Genomic DNA, 19,648 nt, shown 5'->3' with positions numbered 1-19,648 from the left:
CATACTCCCAGTATTACTGCAGTCACTCCCAGGATGATCCCTGTCAGTCCCACTGTGATCCCAGTATGAGCTCAGCAGGGGCCTGGCTGCTCCCACTATGATCCCAGTTGCCCCCAGCATGGTTCCAGTTGCTACCATGGACCACTTCTCTGGTTCCAGTAACTCCCAGTATGATCCCAGCCTCTCCCAGTACAATACCACTCTATCCTAGGAGAATCTAAGTTACCCCCTGCATGGTCCCAGTTGCTCCCAGTCAGCCCACTATAGTTCCAGTCCCTCCCAGTATGATCCCTGTCACTGCCAGTCTCTCCCAGTCTCTCCCAGTCGACCTCAGCATGCTCCCAGTCACACCAATTATGCTCCCAGTCAGTTCCAGTGTGGTTCTAGTCGCTCCCAGTATGATCCCAGTTGCCCCCAGCGTGGTTGCTCCAGGATGGATCAGGAATGGGGACCACCCGGAGTTCCCCCCGTGTCACCCCGTTCTGGGGGGGCTCTGGGGGGGGCACCTGCACCCCAACACGGCACCCAGCGCTCCACAAAAGGGGCCGGGACCCCCCGACACCGCCCCACAGACCCACAAGGACCCCCCAACCCGCTCAGAGCCCACCCAGAGCCCCCAAACCCCAACTGTGGGGAGACCTTTCTGGGCACTGGGGGTGCCGGGAGCCCCCCCGGCTGCGGGGGTAACTCCCCCGTGTGCCGGCAGAGCCGCAGCGCCCAGCGCTCCCCACCTCGAGCCCACCGGCGCCCCCCCCTCGCCCCCAGCGCCCCCCGGGACGGCAATTTGGGCAGGGGGGAGGGGGGAGCGCCCAGGCCGGGCCCCCCCGCGCTGTCCCGGCCGTGGCGGCTGCGGCGGGGGCCGAGTGCGGGCGGGAGCGGCCAAGAGCCCAGCGCTGCCCCATCCCGACCTGCCCCAGCTCCAGCCCTGCTCCTGCCGCGGGAGGACATGGCTTTGGGGGCAAGGGGGGGCAAGGGGGGCCCAAGGGGGGGGCAAGGGGGGGGTAGAGGGGGGGCCCAAGGGGGGCCCAAGGGGGCTGGGCCAGGGGGGGAAGGGCTGCAGGGGGCGGATCCCGGAGGAGGAAACCCGCCAAAAGCGGCGGCCCAGCCGAGGGAGGAGCCGAACGGGAGCACAAAGAAGAGCAGCCAAAAGGTCCTGGCGGTGGCTCGGCAATGGCGGGGGGGGCGAGAGCGGTTTGGGGGCCCCCCGTGAGAGCCGGGGGGGAACCCCGGTAGCCGCGGAGTGGGGAGAGCGGAGAGGGGCGATCCCGGAGCTGGGGGACCCCTGGAATGCTGGAGGGGGGGGAGCAGAGAGGGAGCGCCGGGCCCCTTAAGTGGGGGTCCCGGAGAGGGGGAAGGCCTTGGAGTGTGGAGAGGAGGGGGGGCCTTGAGGCGGGGTGGGAGCCGAGAGCGCCAAGAGGTTTGCGAGGGTGGGAGGCGAGAGAGGAGGGCCGGCCGGCCCCGGGAGGCAGAGTGGGGAGAAGTGAGCCCTGGGACCCCCCTGGCAACACTAAAGGGGACCCCGGCGAGTGGGAACCCCCCGGAGCCGCGGGACCCCCGGCAGCCCGGAGAAGGGGGAACCCCAATGCAGGCAGAAGTGCCATCAGGCCAGACAGGGGGGACCCCCCTAACCCCAGAGAGCAGAGAGGGGGAACTCCTGGGAGGGGATTTTGGGCTGAATGTTTGTGGTTTTGGGGTTTTTATGGGCACAGGATGCCTGGTGAGTTCTAGGGCTGGACTTGGGCAGGAGAAACACCCAAGGCAATGTGCTCACCCCTTGTTTCCCCCCCCCCCATCAGGATTTCTGCTTCCCAAAGCTTGGGCGGATGGAGGAGGAGGCTGCGAGGAAGAGGAAGATGCCGTGGGCCCCCCAGGCAGGTGAGGAGGAAGTCAGTGCCCCTTTGGGTCGGTCTTTTGTGGCCGTCCTGCCGGGGCCGGAGTTGGGGGGATGTCCTTGGGCTTCCCTGTGGGCCGGAGGCAAATCCCCTGCCTGTCCTTGTTGCTTCCTGCCCCAGGCCCCAAGGTGAGGCCGGAGAGCGCGGAGGACAAATCCCGGCGGCAGAGCCTGGTGGGAGAGGCCGTTTTGAAGGGCTCCCCGGCGCAGGAAGGCAGCGGGGAGGAAAAGGGCCGGAGATGCCCCCGCAGGAGGGGCTGCAAAGCCAGCCCAGGGGGCTGTGAGGAGGAAAGAGCCAGCGTGTGCCGGGAAGGCGGCCGGAGCTTGAGGCGGAGCTGCGAGCTGGTGGTCCCTGAGCAGCCTCCCAGCAGAGAGGAGCACTTCAGGTGCTTAGAATGTGGGAAGAGCTTCAGGACGAGCACCAACCTCCTGAGGCACCAGCACATCCACAGTGGGGAACGGCCCTACAAGTGTAGGGAATGTGGGAAGAGCTTCAGTGACAGCGCCCACCTGCTCCGACACCAGGTGATCCACAGTGGGGAAAAGCCCTACACGTGTGGGAAATGTGGGAACAGCTTCAGCCAGAAGTCCTGCCTGATCCGCCACCAGCTCATCCACACTGGAGAACAACCTTACACCTGTGGGGAATGTGGGAAGAGCTTCAACCGGAGATTCAACCTCCGCACTCATCTGGGCCTGCACTCCAGGGAACGGCCCTACAAGTGCTTGGAATGTGGGAAGAGCTTCAGCCAGAGCTCTGATCTGATCCACCACCAGAAGATCCACAGTGGGGAACGGCCCTACAAGTGCCCGGAATGTGGAAAGAGGTTTAGAACCAGCTCCCATCTCCTCATGCATGAGCAGATACACACGGGGGAGAGGCCCTTCCGCTGCAGCGACTGCGGGAAGGGCTTCAAACGCAACTCCCACCTCGTCATCCACCGTCGCATCCACACCGGGGAGAAGCCCTACAAGTGTGACGAGTGTGAGAGGAGCTTCACCAACAGCTCTGCCTTGACCTACCACCAACGGACCCACCAGTAATGGAAGCCCCGAGTGCCCCGACTGCGGGAAGAGCTTCGGCCGCTGCTCCAACTCCATCAGCCATGGGAGGACCTGCATTGGATGATCCACAGGGACCCCCGTTGGGCACAGACCTGGTGACCAACATTCCTGGTGATCCATGTTGGGCAGTGTATTGGGGCCTTGGGCATAATGTATTTAAGGAGGAAAAAAACCTTGTGCAGATGGAATTGGGTGCAGAGAGGAGCAGAGTGGGAATAGGGGAGAGGAACAGCTCTGCAGACCCCCAGGGCAATGCAGGAGGAGGGGCAGGAGGTGCCCCAGGCCTAGAGCTGAGATTCCCCTGCAGCCCAAGGAGGAGCCCACGGCGGAGCAGGAGATGCCCACAAAGAAGGATGTGAGCCCGTGGGAAGCCCGTGCTGGAGCAGAGTCCCTGCAGCTGCTGCGGCCCCAGAGAGCTCCAAGGGTCTCATCAGCACTGCTGGTTGTGGGGCCACTCAGAGGGGCTTTAGGCACAGGAATTGTCCTTCCTGGCCCCAATGGAAGTCTGTGACTTTCTCTGAAATTTGGAGAACAAAAATAGGATTCTACTTGGGTTGTTCTTCAGGTTGTTCATTAAAAAAGCAGGAGCTCATTGTCTCAAGGACTTGCGCAGGTCCGAGGGGTTTTCAGTCCCAGCCCCCCAGGTCACCCCCCAAGGTGCTGGACGGCCCTTCAGACCCACCTGAGCCCACCCCCCATGTGCCCACCCTGTGCAGGGCAGCTCGGGGAGCCCCCGGGACAGGGGATGGTGCCTCTGGACCTGCCTCCCGAGGGGCTTTTGCCACCCCTGGGGGGCACAGAGGGGACAGGGGCACCCTCAGCTCCTCCTGCCACGAGCTGAGCTGGGACAACAGCCTGAGCTCCCGGGGTCTGGGCAGGTCCTGCTCCCTCCTGGGGCTTTGCCTGGATGCTCCTGTGCTCCTCAAATAAAAACACAAAAAGCTCATAATCCCCCAAGGGCCCAGCAGTCACAGCTCTCCTCAGCAAAGCAAAACTGGTTCCATAGGAGTGATTTGTGGAATATTTATAAGGAAAAATAGTCAAAACACCAGACCAAGGATCAACTGACAGAGACGAAAATACCTGTGGAAGCTGCTGTTGAGTCACTGGCAACTGCAAAGTGTTTCTATACTTACTAAAACTGTATAACCCCCCTCCATCAATGCCCAGCAGGTGTTGTTGGCATCACTAGTGTAAATAAAATTATTACCAGGCTGGTACTTGCCCAGGTGAGAACCCTCTATCTGTGTTTGCAAAGGGAAGACCCCAAAGGATGATTTTTTTCCTTTCCCAGTGCTTGAATTTTTAATAAGGTTTAATTGATGCCGTGTTTTGTTCCCGTACCCAAGCCCCAAATTCCTCCTGGTGGGGCAGCCCCGCCGAGCTTTGCAGCTGGGAAACCCGATCTGGGGGTTTGCTCCCTGTTCCTCAGGTGCTTGAACACAGCAGAGGGGCAGCGGGACCCCTCCAGCCCCTGCCCCAAGAGCCCGTGGGGGCAACTCCCCGGGCAGCCCGAGGGACAGCGCCAGGGCGGCCGTCAGGGCCCCGAGGGGACAGCGGGGACAGCGGGGGGGCTGCGGCGAGGCCCCCCCACGGCTCTGGAATGGCAGATCCAGAATGGGGGTGGGGAAGGGGTGCGGAAAAAAGGGGGGGCTCGAGAGCACCCGTCACCCCCCACCCCCAGAGCCCGAGGCAGGGTGTCCTGGGGCAAAGCCCTGGTGAGACCCCCCAAAGCCCTGCAGCCCCCCCTGCACAGGGGGATGCAGGGGCTCGGAAAGGGATTGCAGGGGTTGTGGAGCTGGATAGGGGGGTGCAGGGGGGTCACAGAGCTGGGGAAGGAGATGCATGGGGGTCTCAGTGCCCAGGACCAGGGATTCAAGGGGAGCCCGGGCTCAAGGGAAAGGGGGGCTCCCCCCGGAATGGGGGTCCCGGGGGGGCACACACGCTCCGGGGGGGGACACACGACCCCCGGGGACCCCCCTCAGCTCCTCCCGCGGGCGGAGGCCGAGCCCCAGCCCAGGGAGACGAAGCCAAAGACGGAGCCCCGACCCCCGTCAGCATCTTGGGGGGGCGGCGTCCGGCAGCATCTTGGGGGGGCGGGGGGGGCAGGACCCGGGAAACGGCGGCGGCTGCTGGGAAGGGACTGGGACGGACTGGGATGGACTGGGACACTGGGATACACCGGGACCAGGACTGGGACCCCTCGGTACCAGAGCTGGGGCAACAGGGATCATACTGGGAGCAACTGGGACTGTCACCAAACGGGAATAAAACTCTCTGTCACTGCAATGTCAGGATTAGAAATTGGTTTTATTTTTTTCGGCACTGGGTGCGGGGGTGGGGGGTCGGGGGTTCTCCTCCCATCACCCCCACACTGGGCTGTCTCACACCCTGGTTTCTGTGGATGTAACTAATACATGTGCATTACATTTCCCCAAACTCATGCATATATACTAAATACTCCCACAGATTCTCTTACACATTTGAATCAGTTCTCAGAACTCATTTACATCAGAGTAGGGGTCTCTTGAGGGTCTCTGGTGGCTGTTGGGGGAACATCCCTTCTCCAAATTATCCTTTTCTGGTCACAGGCCTGAAAAAATAGTTTCTTCTTCTGGAATGCTTCCCAGCTCTGGGGGCTGGCCAAGATACTCCTTCTTATCAGTGGTGCTTTTCCCGGCATCAGACCTGGCCCCGGGGGGATCGGGGGTCGTTCCCAACCGGCTCCGCTCCACCCTCGGGCCCCGCTGGGGCCGCCCCGCAGTTCCCACCCGGCTCCGCCGCACGGCCCGGGCCCCGCGTGTCCCGCTGCCGCCTGCCCGGCCCCGCCGAGCCCAGAAACGCCGCCAAATCGCTCAGAGGGACCAAAAACCCTTCCCGTGGGCAGCGAGGGGCGCGGGGGTCCCTGTGAAGGCCCTTCCCCTCAGTCACTGCTGGGCACCCGCTGCCCCCGCCCCGAGCCGGGGCCCTTCCCAGCTCTCCCAGTGTGCCCAGCCAGCCCCGAGCGCCCCAGGGAGGGCTTCAGCTGGGCACAGCACACAAGGGCTGCTGGGGGGTCCCACCTCACTGCGGGGCCCTTGGTTCTTCCCGGGCTGGGCAAACCCGGCGGCTGGAGTTTTGTGCCAGAACTCTGTCCCCTCCTGCGCTCGGCCCACGGGATTCGGGGCCGTTTTCCCTTTTTGGGGCAAAAAAATCCGAGGTGTTGAGCACTTGACAGGACGCAGCAGCCCTGCAGCCTGCAGAGCCTGGGCTGGCCTGTGCCTGGCAGAGGAACAAAGCAGCTCAGAGACAAATGACTCCGTGGTTAATTGGCCTAATAAATTGCTCCTAATTCGGGGGCAGACAAGTGAGGCCCCAGGGCTTCCTGCCCCCCACATGGCTGGGAAAGGCCAGGCCAGGAGCTCCACAACACTGTATTTGTGTCTTTTTTCAGATAGATCTGGCATTGCATTGATTGATTCTCGACATTTTATGCCTGTTTAATGATATTTTATTGATTCTCTTCGAGATCAGGATCATCATCTGGATCTTTACGGACATGGTGCTTTCCAAGGAGAGCAGGACACAGGCAGAGCCAGGAGAACCAGCCTGCAATCACACAGTGCCACCTGGCAGAGGTGTTGTAGAGCAAAGACTCCCTTCAGGTTGGAAGGAAACTCTGCATTCAGTGAGCTGCCTGGAGAATGTGTGCCCACAGCTCTGTGGGAAGCTGACAGCAGGGACTAACATTCCCAAGCAGCTGCATTTCTGCCCGGGAGGAAGGACTGTCTGCAGGTTCAGACACTTCTGAGTTTGACCCTTCAGACCATAGTGACCCTTTCAGAGAAAACGCTGAGGACAAGTGTGTTTGAAGAGCTCAAGCTGACTGAGAAGGCCTGCAAAGCATCCTGGAGAGCTGATTTCCAAGATCTCCGTGGGCATTTGGCACCTTGATAAACTTCTCTTCTTCCCTCAGTGCCCAGGGAACACCAGACAAGGTCACCCAAGGGTTTCCCTTGGAGTGCCCTGGGCTTGGCTGGTGGAATCTTCTTGGGGGAGGGCAGGGATGAGATGAAGGCAGTTGGGTGAGACTTTGGAGTGGAAGATTGTGCCTGTTTGGGGTTTTCTGCCTTGAAAAAAAGCTCACCATGAGCTGTTAGAAGACCCTGTGCTGGGTAGATTCAGCTACTTGAATAAAGTTTTCAGTTTAAGATCTTTGTTTTTTAGGAGCTCCTGATACCTCCAAAAGCCAGGTCAGGATTGCCAACAATTTCCTTTCCTATGTGGATATAATTACTTGGCAGGACTCTGTTGTGGAGTCTAATGCTCTGTACTAAGACATTTCTGGACTAGTATTCCAAGGAGCATCCCAAGCATTGTATCCTGCTCCCTTCTCTAATGTATCCATATATAAAACTCAGTAATTTCCCTTTTACAGCCTATTTATTTACCGAAATGAGTTCATTTGACTTCCATATATTAAGGGATGGCTTTATTTCCTGGTATATTTTTCCTGATGAAATAAATAATCCAACAGTTCTGCTGGAGTCCAAGTTCTTAAATCACTGGAGTTTTCATTGCACGTATTGTGTAACAGGTTGAAAAATTCCTTAGCTGGCAGCTGGAACAAAACTCCATCCAACTCCCCGAGCTTGCAAACCTCCTTCTTAAACAGCAGGAAGAGCCCCAGTAGATGCCCAAGTGCTGCAGAATGGCAGGAAATGCAGGCAGTGCAGTGGTTGCAGTGTGTGAATCTCTGCAGTTCAGCAGAGGCTCCTCATCCCTCTGGAGCAGGGAGGTCACTGCTGGGAAGTTGTGCTGTGCAGAAGCCTTGAGCTCCTGTGGCAGGACGAGCACAGGGCAGTGCCACGGCCTTTGTGGGGAAGATCCTGCCGGGCCTGCCAAGTGCTGCTGCTCTTTGGAAAGCGGGAGAGTTGTGGGTCCTTGCGAGGAGGAGAATGAAGATGTTCAGCAGCAGAAAGCAGAGCAGAGCAGTGCCCTCCTTTTGTCCGGGACTGCCAAGGGGGCACTGAACCTGGCGAGCCCTGAGCCAGGAGCAGCAGGAGGGCAGTGTAAACCCGACAGTCCTGGAACAGCATGAGAGGCTGCAGAGCTGGAGAAGGAATTCTGCGGGAATACTCAAGTCCGGAATGCTGCTGGAAGCGTCCCTTTGGCCCCTAGAATTGCCCTGGGAGTTTGCTGCCAGGCTTTGCTGCTCTCCTGCTGCAGTGAGTCAATGGGAGCTGCCGGGTGCTGTGGGCTGGCGATGCCGTGGGGAGCAGCTGCCCGGCCGTGGTGCCCCTTGCCGTGGGTGCCGTGCGGGCTGACGGTGCCGGCGGGTTCCGTGGCAGCGCCGGAGCCCGGCGGGATCCGCAGCGCGTCCCGCCCGGCGCTGCAGGACCGGCAACGGCAGCGAGGGCTGCCAGGCCTTGGGAAAGCTGCGACCTGCAGGAGCTGTCAGGGCTCCAAGGCACAGCCTGGGGGGCCAGCAGAGACACAGAGTTCCTGCTGTGCCCATTCCCGTTCTTCCGTGCCCATTCCCATTGCTGGTAATGCCCAGCCTGCTCCCAGTGTCCCTGTTCCTGTCCCCAGTGTCCCCATCCTGGTCCCCCACATTCCCATTCCCGCTCCAGGTGTTCCCATTACCAGGTCTTGGTAATGCCCCACCTGTTCCCCATGACCCCATCCTGGTCCCCCATGTCCCCATTCCCATTCCTGGTGTTGCCATTCCCAACTCTTGATGTCCCCATTCCCAGTTCCTGTTGTCCCCAACCTTTTGCTGGCTTTCCCATCCTGTTCCTGGTGTCCTCATCCCTTTCCCCATTGTCTCCTGGTGTTCCCATTCTCTCTTCCTGGTGTCCCCAGCCTGCTCTTGGTATCCCCATTCCCAACTTCTGGTGACTCCAACTTGTTCCCAGTGTCCCCAGCCTGGTCCCCCAAGTCCCCATTCCCATTCCTGCTGTCCCCAACCTGCTCCCAGTGTCCCCCATTCCTGTCCCCCTTGTTCCCATCCTGGTCTTCCACATCCCCATTCCCAGTGTTCCCATCCCAGTCCTGACGTCCCCATTCCTATTCCTGGTGTCCCCAGCCTGTTCCCAGTGTCCCTATCCAAGCCCCCCCGTCCCCATTCCTGGTTCCCACAGAGGAACTGCCGGAGCCCGGAGGAGGGAGCCAGGATTTATTGCCCAAAGCAGGAGATTTTCACACCCAAATTAAAGCCTCAGGAATAATTGTGGTCCTGGGTTTCACATGGGAAAAAGCAGGAAGTTGATCCATCGGGAAGAGCCGCAGGGGGGTCGGGGTGGGTGGGAGCAGCGGGATGAGCTCTGCCAGCAGCTCCTGCCTTTCCGCAGGGAGAGGGAAGGGGTGGATCCAGCTCCAGGATCGCTCAGGCTGTGATTCCTGCTGGGATGAGAGCGGGGAAAGGAGTCACCATGTCCCTATTCCCATCCCAGGGGATGGAGCCGGCTGTGGAGACCAGGGAGAGTAGGAACTGCTCTGGATTCCCTCCTGATCCTGCTCCATCCATCCCACACCAATCCCACGCCAATCCCAGTCCAGAATCCAGCCCTGATCCCAGTCCACAATTCCACCTGATCCCACTCTGGAATCCTGTCCTAGTAAGAACAGCTGGGACCGATTCATCACTGGATGGGTGTAGCCCAAAACTGTGTATTCTATGGCCTTCCATGCCATTTTCCCAGAAACTGTTGTCGGGGGGGGGGGGGGCCTGTGAGGTGTGGGGGGGTGTTCCTGTCCTCATGTCCTTTTATGGAATTCCCCGCTCTGAGTATCCTCATACCCTTTTATGGAATTCCCCTCTCTGAGTATCCTCATACCCTTTTATGGAATTCCCCGCTCTGAGGGAACGAACTGAGCATCCTTTTATGGAATTCCCCGCTCTGAGGGAAGAACTAAGCATCCTTTTATGGAATTCCCTGCTCTGTGGGGAGGACTGGGCATTCCTGCCTGAACTGGAGAATATATAAACCTGGAGTTTCGAAACCTTTTTACCACTCGTGGGATCCAGAGGAGGACTGCAGCTCACCGCTCTCAACCAGCACCCTCTCAACAAGCACCCTCAAAGGGACTGCAATCCCCACTTTTGACCAGACTGCAACAGCTCTCCTACCAGCAGGTATTTTTCCCCTCTCCCTTTACTTTGGACTCGGGGGGGGCCCAAGGAACAGCACTTTGTTCATGGCCCAGGGTGCTGGGTTCTACATTTGGGTTTTGTGGATTAAACACAATTGCTTGTCTGTATAATCAGACTTATTGGGCAAGAGAGGCCCAAGGGGGTCCAAGGGGGGCCCAAGGGGGCTGGGCCAGGGGGGGAAGGGCTGCAGGGGGAGGATCCCGAAGGAGGAAACCCGCCAAAAGCGGCGGCCCAGCCGAGGGAGGAGCCGAGCGGGAGCACAAAGAAGAGCAGCCAAAAGGTCCTGGCGGTCGCTCGGCAATGGCGGGGGGGGGGCGAGAGCGGTTTGGGGGCCCCCCGTGAGAGCCGGGGGGGAACCCCGGTAGCCGCGGAGTGGGGAGAGCGGAGAGGGGCGATCCTGGAGCTGGGGGACCCCCGGAATGCTGGAGGGGGGGAGCAGAGAGGGAGCGCCGGGCCCCTTAAGCGGGGGTCCCTGAGAGGGGGAAGGCCTTGGAGTGTGGAGAGGAGGGGGGGCCTTGAGGCGGGGTGGGAGCCGAGAGCGCCAAGAGGTTTGCGAGGGTGGGAGGCGAGAGAGGAGGGCCGGCCGGCCCCGGGAGGCAGAGTGGGGAGAAGTGAGCCCTGGGACCCCCCTGGCAACACTAAAGGGGACCCCGGAGAGTGGGAACCCCCCGGAGCCACGGGACCCCCGGCAGCCCGGAGAAGAGGGACCCCCAATGCAGGCAGAAGTGCCATCAGGCCAGACAGGGGGGACCCCCCAAGCCCCAGAGAGCAGAGAGGGGGAACTCCTGGGAGGGGTTTTTGAGTTGAATGTTGGTGTTTTGGAGGTTTTTATGGACACAAGATGCCTGGTGAGTCTTAGAGCTGGACTTGGGCAGGAGGAACACCCAAGGCAACGCACGCACCCCTTGTTTTCCCCCCCCATCAGGATTTCTGCTTCCCAAAGGTTGGTCGGATGGAGGAGGAGGCTGCGAGGAAGAGGAAGATGCCGCGGGCCCCCCAGGCAGGTGAGGAGGAAGTCAGTGCCCCTTTGGGTCGGTCTTTTGTCTTTTGTGGCCGTCCTGCCGGGGCCGGAGTTGGGGGGACGTCCTTGGGCTTCCCTGTGGGCCGGAGGCAAATCCCCTGCGTGTCCTTGTTGCTTCCTGCCCCAGGCCCCGAGGTGAGGCCGGAGAGCGCGGAGGACAAATCCTGGGGCAGAGCCTGGTGGGAGAGGCCGTTTTGAAGGGCTCCCCGGCGCAGGAAGGCAGCGGGGAGGAAAAGGGCCGGAGATGCCCCCGCAGGAGGGGCTGCAAAGCCAGCCCAGGGGGCTGTGAGGAGGAAAGAGCCAGCGTGTGCCGGGAAGGCAGCCGGAGCTTGAGGCGGAGCTGCGAGCTGGTGGTATCTGAGCAGCCTCCCAGCAGGGAAAAGCCCTTCAGGTGTTTGGAATGTGGGAAGAGCTTCAGCAGGAGCACCCACCTCCTGAGGCACCAGCACATCCACAGTGGGGAACGGCCCTACACGTGTGGGGAGTGTGGGAAAAGTTTCAGGCAGAGTTCCACCCTCCGCAACCACCGTCGCATCCACAGTGGGGAACAACCCTACACATGTGGGGAGTGTGGGAAGAGCTTCAAACGGAGCTCCCACCTGCTCCAACACCAGATGATCCATAGGGGGAAAAGGCCCTACACGTGTGGGGAGTGTGGGACCAGCTTCAAACGGAGCTCCCACCTCCTCAGCCACCAGATGATCCACAGTGGGGAAAGGCCCTACACGTGTGCAGAGTGTGGGAAGTGCTTCAGGGACAGCTCCAGCCTTTGCAAACACCGTTGCATCCACACCAGGGAATGGCCCTACAAGTGCTTGGAATGTGGGAAGAGCTTCAGCACAAGCACCAAGCTGCTCAGCCACCAGCACATCCACACTGGGGAACAGCCCTACACGTGTAGGGAATGTGGGACAGCTCCACCCTCTACACCCACCGTCGCCTCCACATCAGGGAGAGGCCCTTCCACTGTGGGGAGTGTGGGAAGAGCTTCACGCAGAGCTCTTCCTTGACCTCCCACCAACGGACCCACCGGTAAGAGAAGCCCCGAGTGCCCCGACTGCGGGAAGAGCTTCGGCCGCTGCTCCAACTCCATCAGCCATGGGAGGACCCGCGTTGGATGATCCACAGGGACCCCCGTTGGGCACAGACCTGGTGTGCTGGTTTTAAGGTAAACCAGGAGGGGAAATGACAGTGGTGACATCACGGGGACATCGATGACATCACATGGAGAGCGGTGACATCACAGAGACAGCAGTGACATCAAAGGAACATTGGTGACATCACAGGGACATTGGTGACATCACGGGGACAACGGTGACATCACAGGGACACTGGTGACATCACGGGGACAGCGGTGACATCACCAGGGTTTAATTTTGGTGTGAAAATCTCCTGCTTTGGGCAATAAATTCTGGCTCCTGCTCCGGCTTCTGGCAGTTCCTCCCTGGGGACCAGGAATGGGAATGGGGACAGAGGGAATGGGAATGGGGACACCTGGAATGGGAATGGGGACAGGGGGAATGGGATTGCGAACACCTGGAATGGGAATGGGGACAATAGGAATTGGAATGGAGACACCCGGAATGGCAATGGGAACAGTAAGAACTGGGAATGGGGAAAACAGAAGTGGGATGGGAACATCAGGAATGGGAGGAGGGACAATAGGAATGGTAATGGGGACACCTAAAATGAGATGGAACACCTGGAAAGGGAATTGGAACACCTAGAATGGGAATGGGAACTCCTGGAATGGGAACAACTAGAATGGGATGGGAACACCTGGAACAGGAATGCAAACCCGTGGAATGGGAATGGGAACACCCGGGCCCGGGCTGTGTCCCTGGTGAAACAGGAGGCCAGGCCCAAAAGAGTTCACTAAGAAATTTGGGCCTGCTAACAAGCTCCCAACAGCCAAGACCATCTGGGCTCGTTCTGTTCTACTGACTGGAGTAAAGCTTCAGAGAATAGTACAGGAACATGTCCTAGGCCTAGAGGGGATAAATTAGAGAGACAGCAGGATCAGGGAGACATTGGAAGAGGAGGAATAGGCCGGGAGCCAGGGCTTTTTCTAAGCTTCAGTGAGCGGGTCAAGAACAATGGAAGAGAAGGAAGGTCAAGTTGAGGAAGATGAGTTGAAGCCCCCAGAGCCATGGAGGAAGAGTGGAAGTCCCCTCAGGATTGAGGGCCAAGAGAAACAGCGCCCCAAGCCCCGCCTGAGCTCCACCTATACTCCGCCTATTCTTAATATGCACAGATAGATGTTGGAATCACTTGAATATGCATTTAATCACAGCTGAAGATTGTATTAAAATGCTGATTTTGTGTGAAGCCTTGGAGCAAGTTTGTCCAGAGCGAGCTGGCTTGCTCCCAATGTTGAATAAACAAATACCTTGCTGCTTAAAGATAAAAAAGTCTCTGAGCAGTTTCTCGGACCGATTTTTCGGATTCAGCGCCCAGTCAGTCCCAGGATGATCCCAGTCACTCCTGGTCTCTCCCAGTTGCTCCCAGTTTCCTCCATATGGTCCCCCTCATTCCCAGTTGCCCCCAGAAGCTTCCAGCATGATCCCAGTTGCTCACAGCCACTTCCAGTCATCCCCAGTGCACTCCCAGTTGCTCCCAGGATGATTCCACTCACTCCTGGTATGATCCCAGTATGACCCCAGTCACCCTCAGTGTGGTCTCAGTTGCTCCTCACACTGTGATCCCAGTATGATCCCAGTTGTCCCCATCATGGTCCCAGTTGCTCCCAGTTGCCCCTAGCAAAGATCCAGTCACTCCAAGTATGATCCCGGTCTTCCCTCCTGACAGTCCCACTCAATCCCAGTTGCTTCTCTTGTAGATCCAGTCACTCACAGTTCCTTCCAGTTGCCCCCAGCCTGGTCCTAATTCCCCTTCATGTAGTCCCAGTCACTCCTAGTATGGTCCCAGTCACCCCCACCTTGGTTGCAGACACTCCCAGTATATCCCAGTAGAGCCCTCAGCAGGCTCATCGTCCTTCCCAGTCACTCCCAGATGCCCCAGTAACATTCCAGTTTCCACCAGTATGATCCCAGTGACTCCAAGGCACTCCCACTATATCCTATGTGGCCTCCAGTTGCTCCCAGTAGCCCTCAGTGTGGTCCCAGTTGCTCCCAGTATGATCCCTGTTGCCCCAGTTCTGGTCCTGGAGGGTCCCAGTGTGCTCAGATCCTGCTCCCGGGGGGTCCTGCTGGGTCCCAGTCCTGGTCCCGGTGTATCCTCTTGTCCCGGTCCATCCCAGTCCATCCCAGTCCATCCCAGTCCATCCCGGTCCATTCCAGTCCATCCCAGTCCATCCCAGTCCATCCCAGTCCCTTCCCAGCAGCCGCCGCCGTTTCCCGGGTCCTGCCCCCCCGGCCCCCCAAGATGCTGACGGGGGTCGGGGCTCCGTCTTTGCCTTCGTCTCCCTGGGCCTGCCTGGAATGAAGGGGCCGCTGGGACACTGCGGGACCTCCTGAAACCAAAGGAACCCTGGGAGAATTTGGATACTCCTGGAATCAAGGCACAACTGGGACACTGCAGGGCCCTGTGGAAAAAAAGGAACCTTGTGACACTGCGGAATTCATGGAATCCAGGGGCCTTTGTGACAGGGGGGCCTCATGGAACCGAAGGAAGCCTGAGGTGTTTCAGAAGGTCATGGAATCAAGGGGCCACTGGGACACTGCAGGGCCTCTGGCAATTAAAGGAACACTGGGACACTGGGGCAGGACATCCCCCCTGCAATGGCCCCAAGACAATGCCCCATTTGCAAAGGGGTCAGTGCTGAGCTGAGAGGGGGCCGGGACAAGGCAGGAGATGTTGGACCCCAGACTGGTTTGACCCCAAATGAAGCCCCTGATGGTGAGGGAAGCCCTGGAGTCCAAGGACTGTCAGTCCCTGGGTTTCTACCAGAAAGGGCCAGTCCCCTTTCCCAGGGGCAGGTTCTTCCAACAGAACCCTTCTTGGGGGGTGTGTGGAGATTCCTGCCTTGGCTGGGGACCCCCCAAGGTCACTGCTGGAGGTTGAGAGCAGAGATCTCCCCACGAGCGCTGCTCTGGGGGAGTTCCATCCATCTCTAATTAAGAATTCTTGCTTGTTTGCCAGCTTTAGTAGAATTGCTTCAACAATTGCTTTAGTGTAGTGCCCTGTCCTATCTTATCCTGTACTACAGGTAGTTTTAGTGTTTCTACTGTTCACTAAATAATTCTGACTAAAACCTTTTGTGTCATCATTTGCAAAAATAAATAATTCATTTTCTATCAATAGATCTGATTTGCCATCATTAAAGCCTGGGGGACAAACGTGGTTCAGTCACCCCTCTAGAATTGCTCTAAATTTCAACTGTTGGCACAATGCAAGGCTGAGATTGGATCCAACAGCCCCCAGTACCCCAGAGGAAGTTGGGAGCTCAGGGGGACCACCCCCCTTTCCCAACCCTCCGGTGCCCAAAGACCCCCTTGGGACCGTCCATCCCTCCGGACCATCTCCCCTTTTCCACACCTCTCCCTGTTCCTCCCACTTTTCCATGGTCCCCTCAATCCCCAGCCACCCCAAGATCAGTTTTGGGGTCCCAACCCCCACTTTTTCCCCCTCTCCCACCCCATATGCATCATTCCCCCAATCCCCAGCCCCCTCATGCTCAGTTTGGGGGTACCACCCTCATCTTTTCCCCACTCTTCTGACCTCTCCCACCCCTTTCCCATCATCCCCCAATCCTCATTCTCCCTCCTCCTCCACTTTTAAGGGGTTCCCACTCCCCTCCCACTTACTCTGGGGTCCCGCCACCCCTTTTATCCCCTCTGACTCACCCAGCCCCCCCTTCCCAACACCCCCTCTCACCCGAGAGCTCCTCACCTGCAGTGGGGGAGGCTCCCAGTAACACCAGAGTCCATGAAAGCCCCCCCAAAAAAGGGTTAGGTGGAGTCCTGGGTGGGCTCTGAGTGCGTTTGGGGGTTCCTTGGGGGCTGTGGGGTGGTTTAAGGGGGTCCCAGCACACTTTGGGATGCGTTGGATGCCATGTTGGTGTGCAGATGTCCCCCCAAAGCTCTCCCAGAACAGGGTGATACAAGGGGGGGGCACAGAGGGGTCCCCATTCCTGATCTATCCTGGAGCAACCACACTGGGGGTAACTGGGATCAGAGTGGGAGCAGCTGGGCCCCTGATGGGATCTTACTGGGATCATCCTGGGAGTGACTGCAATAATACTGGGAGTATGTGAGAGGGACTGCAACCATACTGGGGATGACTGGGATCAAACTGGATTCATTGAATCCACTGGAAGTTGATGGAATTTACTGGGATCATTGGGTGTGACTGGACTCATAGTGGGATCATATTGGGAGCAACTGGGACCATGCAGGGGCAAGTGGCATCCTCCAGGCAGTGCCTCCCATTTCTGAGGAGAGAGTTAAAAAAACCCCCACACCCCTCCACAGCCTTTGGAGGGTCTTCAGCTTGGAATGTGGATCTGCTGGTTGGTTCTTTTGTGTGGGTCAATCACCCAAGGCAAAAACTCCCCTCCCCCATTCAACATCCCCCCCTTACAGCAATGCAGGGCAAAGAAACACTCCCTGCCTGGGTTTTTTGAACAAGTAAACCTGTGACAACCTCCCAGGCTGCTGAGCATGGTCAAGGAGGCAATGAGGGCCCAGGGCTGCAAGGATCACTTGTCTCCTCATGGTGGGACCATAAATGGGCAGAAAAGAAACCCCCAAGGCTCAATTTGGGAGCAAGAGTGGGCAGCCATTCTTTGTTATCAGCCCCTCACCCATGGGAGGATCTTCCCCCCAACCACCAGTGTGCCCCGTTCTCCCCCAGGGCAGCTGAGATTTACTCACAATTCTACATATCCAGCAAATGTCTTACATATTCACTCCTTCCCTCACAAAGATCACACCCATGGGAATTAGCTCAGGGAGGTCCTTCTGAAGTCCTTCCAAAGTCCTTATTTGGTCACTGAGGGTCTTCTGGTGGCCTCTTGGTGGTCTCTGGTGCTTGTTTGGAGCTTGAACTTTATTGACCTTGTCTGTTGAGCAGAGTATTTACAGCTGGATATAGAGGGCCCTTGTTCAGCATCTCTTCTCCAAAACCTGGAGACTTATGTGACAACTACCCCAACTGAAAAGCATTCAGAAACTTCCTGATTTTTGAACTCCCCTGCCAGAAACTTCCACTGTAAAGGCCCCTGGAAAATTGCTGAGCAAGGGAGAATTCCTGCTCCCAGGAGAGACCCCGCCTGGTTTGACGGGAGGCCTGGGAAGGACCCCCCTGGCAGAAGCTTTCCCCCCAGGCTCTCCAAGCTCCCGGCTGTGGGCAAAGCCAGCCCATGGCCCAGCGGGGTGGGCTGGGGCTGCCCAGGGGCAGGAGACACGGGCACCACGGAGCGAGGCCAGCGGAGCCCCAGTGGGCCGGGGCTGGAGCGCCCGAGGCACGGGAGAGGCTGGAGAGCAGGCAGGGAGCCCGCAGGCCTGCCCGCTCCCAGCTGGCCAGGGCTGCAGGCAAAGAGGCAGCTCTGCAGGCCTGGAGCAGCACAGGGGCTCTCCAGCTCTGCCCTCGGCACAGGCCTCTTCCAGTGCACCAGGCACAGACGGGCACCATTGCAAAGGGGAACCTTTGAGTCCCAGTTTCGGGGGAATCACACACTTGCCCCAAGGAGCCACAGCCAAGAGTCTGGGGGCAGCACGGGGCCCTTCCTGGAAATTAGAGAACTTCCCTAATCTTTCCATGGGCCCACTTTGCCTTTGGATTCCTTGTTTCCATTATCACAGAGGGGGTGTTAGGCCATAAATCACCTTTAGCCAGCACACAGCAACAATTCCTCACAAGCTACTTTGGAGAGAACACAGCTTGGGAAAAGCACTAGAACTGTCAGTTTTGTGAGAGTTACCCTTGATAAGCTTCAGGGAACAAAGCCTGGGAGAGAAAGATGTATTCTTGAACCTGGATATCTGGAAACAAGGGCCTTCTGCAGAAAGCCATAGGTAAGGAGGAAGATGAACAAAGGCTCAGCATTTGTGGGGGAAAACCCCCACTGGAGGAAAAAGATGCTAAAAAGACTGAAAGTGTGAAGTAATTAGCACAAGCAACAAGAGAGTAAGAGTGGCTAGAATACTGATTAATGAAATGGAACAATGAAATTATGCCATTTGGCGCCAATGAACATTAATTTCTTTGTCAGAAATGTGTAAATGGGTGCAAAAGTGATGTACTGCTGTCTGTGTGAAGGCAGCATTGTTGTTGGCCACATACACAGCCAGCAAAGAAAGTAATGCCTTGTTTTGTCACACTAAACCCACGGTGTTAGAGGGTTTGATTGATCCCAACAATGTCAGAGCATTTGCCAACACCCTCAGCACTCAGTCACTTGCACTGCCAGCATGGGGGCCAAATGCTGTCCTTGGAAAAAACATGGACTGCCATCATTTCCAGGAGCCCAGCTCCAAAATTTGGATAGCACTTCCAGAATTGGATATGTCTGGGGATTGCTGCCATGCTAAAAGGGCCAGGACAGAAAGCTGCTGCTGGCCTTTGCCTGCCCTGGGAAACCTTTCCTCTGCCCCCCAGCACTGGGGCTGGGTGCTGTCCTTCCCAAGGAAAGGGACTGTCATCCCCCCCGGGAGCCACCTCCAAACCTTGGATGCCACCTGCCAGCCTGACTCTGTCAGGGATTGCTCCCACCCAAAAGGGGCCAGCCCAGGAACCTGTTGCTGGCCTTTGCCTGCCCTGGGCACCCTGTCACCTGCCCCTGAAACACTGGGGCTGGGGGCTTTCCTTCCCAAGGACAGTTAATGGCACCAATTTTCAGGAGCCCACCTCTGAGCTTTGGGCATCATCTCTGTCCCGCAAAAGGGGCGTTTCCTCAACCCTTTGTGTTCCCTTGGTCTGTCACAGCCCCAAGAAGGCTGAGACCCTTGTTCCTGACCACTTTTAAAGAGGATTTGAAGCTTGAAGTCTTTAAGGAAACTAACCCAAAAGAGCCCCCCATTTCCAGCCGTGGCTTTCCTACCTTACTGGAGGGAGCAGTGAGAATTTTGGGATGAAGTCTTTACTCTCCTGCTGATGAGCTCAGAGTCGGTGTCTCCTGTGCTTTGGCCACGGGGCAGGGCCTCCCTGCCCTTTGGTCCCTGCCTCGTGGCCACCCCTGTGCCAGGGGATACTGTGCAGGCCACCTGGAAACAAACCCATTCCAGCCCAGCATTCCCCTGTGTGCCCACTGGAATGTGCACCAGACACCCTGAGGGAAGAAACCTTTCCAGAGGAGAAGACTTTGCTCTTCCTGCTGCAGCCACAAATGGGACAAATGAAACCCTCCAACTCTGTCTTTTTGTATCAGTGAGTCAGGCACCACTTTCTTCTGGCCAGGGGGTGTGTGGGGGATAACTCCAGCCCTCCCTGCCCCCCAGCCTTTTCACTTATTTATATGTTTTTAGCAAAGAAAGAAATTAAAGGGCATCAGTTCTAACTTACATCATCCTCTTCAGTATTTAGTATTCTATCCTCTATTGGTTATTGACTCTCACTTCTCACGCTAATTAGTGCC

General features: G+C 57.9%; 2 protein-coding genes and 1 long non-coding RNA gene across 4 annotated transcripts in view; 2 read left to right on the top strand and 1 right to left on the bottom strand.

Annotated features, from left to right (window-relative positions):
• Positions 1 to 1,770: 1,770 nt before the first annotated feature.
• LOC135404808 (zinc finger protein 74-like) overlaps positions 1,771 to 19,648 on the top strand; it is a 190,224-nt gene continuing 172,346 nt past the window's right edge. The window contains exon 1 of the mRNA XM_064639538.1: positions 1,771 to 1,875. Within this exon, the coding sequence (XP_064495608.1) occupies positions 1,824 to 1,875 (52 nt within the window). The 5' untranslated portion in view covers positions 1,771 to 1,823. The remainder of the gene's footprint in view (positions 1,876 to 19,648) is intronic.
• On the top strand, positions 1,931 to 3,026 carry LOC135404438 (zinc finger protein 239-like). Its single transcript, XM_064639188.1, has one exon. The coding sequence runs from the start codon at positions 1,946 to 1,948 to the stop codon at positions 2,933 to 2,935; it is 990 nt and encodes a 329-aa protein (XP_064495258.1). The 5' UTR covers positions 1,931 to 1,945; the 3' UTR covers positions 2,936 to 3,026.
• The window catches only part of LOC135404518 (uncharacterized), a 177,061-nt gene continuing 166,512 nt past the window's right edge, over positions 9,100 to 19,648 (bottom strand). Inside the window, exon 3 of one of the 2 annotated variants that reach the window (XR_010425710.1) lies at positions 9,100 to 9,340. This is a non-coding gene — a long non-coding RNA (uncharacterized LOC135404518). The remainder of the gene's footprint in view (positions 9,341 to 19,648) is intronic. The other variant, XR_010425709.1, reaches the window with a different exon arrangement.

Source organism: Pseudopipra pipra, chromosome W (assembly GCF_036250125.1).
Source record: "Pseudopipra pipra isolate bDixPip1 chromosome W, bDixPip1.hap1, whole genome shotgun sequence".
Lineage (NCBI taxonomy): Eukaryota > Metazoa > Chordata > Aves > Passeriformes > Pipridae > Pseudopipra > Pseudopipra pipra.
The sequence above is the reverse complement of the archived record's forward strand: the minus strand, read 5'-3'. Positions and strand labels throughout refer to the sequence as shown.

Excerpts from the sequence above, each read along its gene's own strand:
- LOC135404438 (XM_064639188.1), top strand. The coding sequence starts at position 1,946 with ATGTCCTTGGGCTTCCCTGTGGGCCGGAGGCAAATCCCCTGCCTGTCC.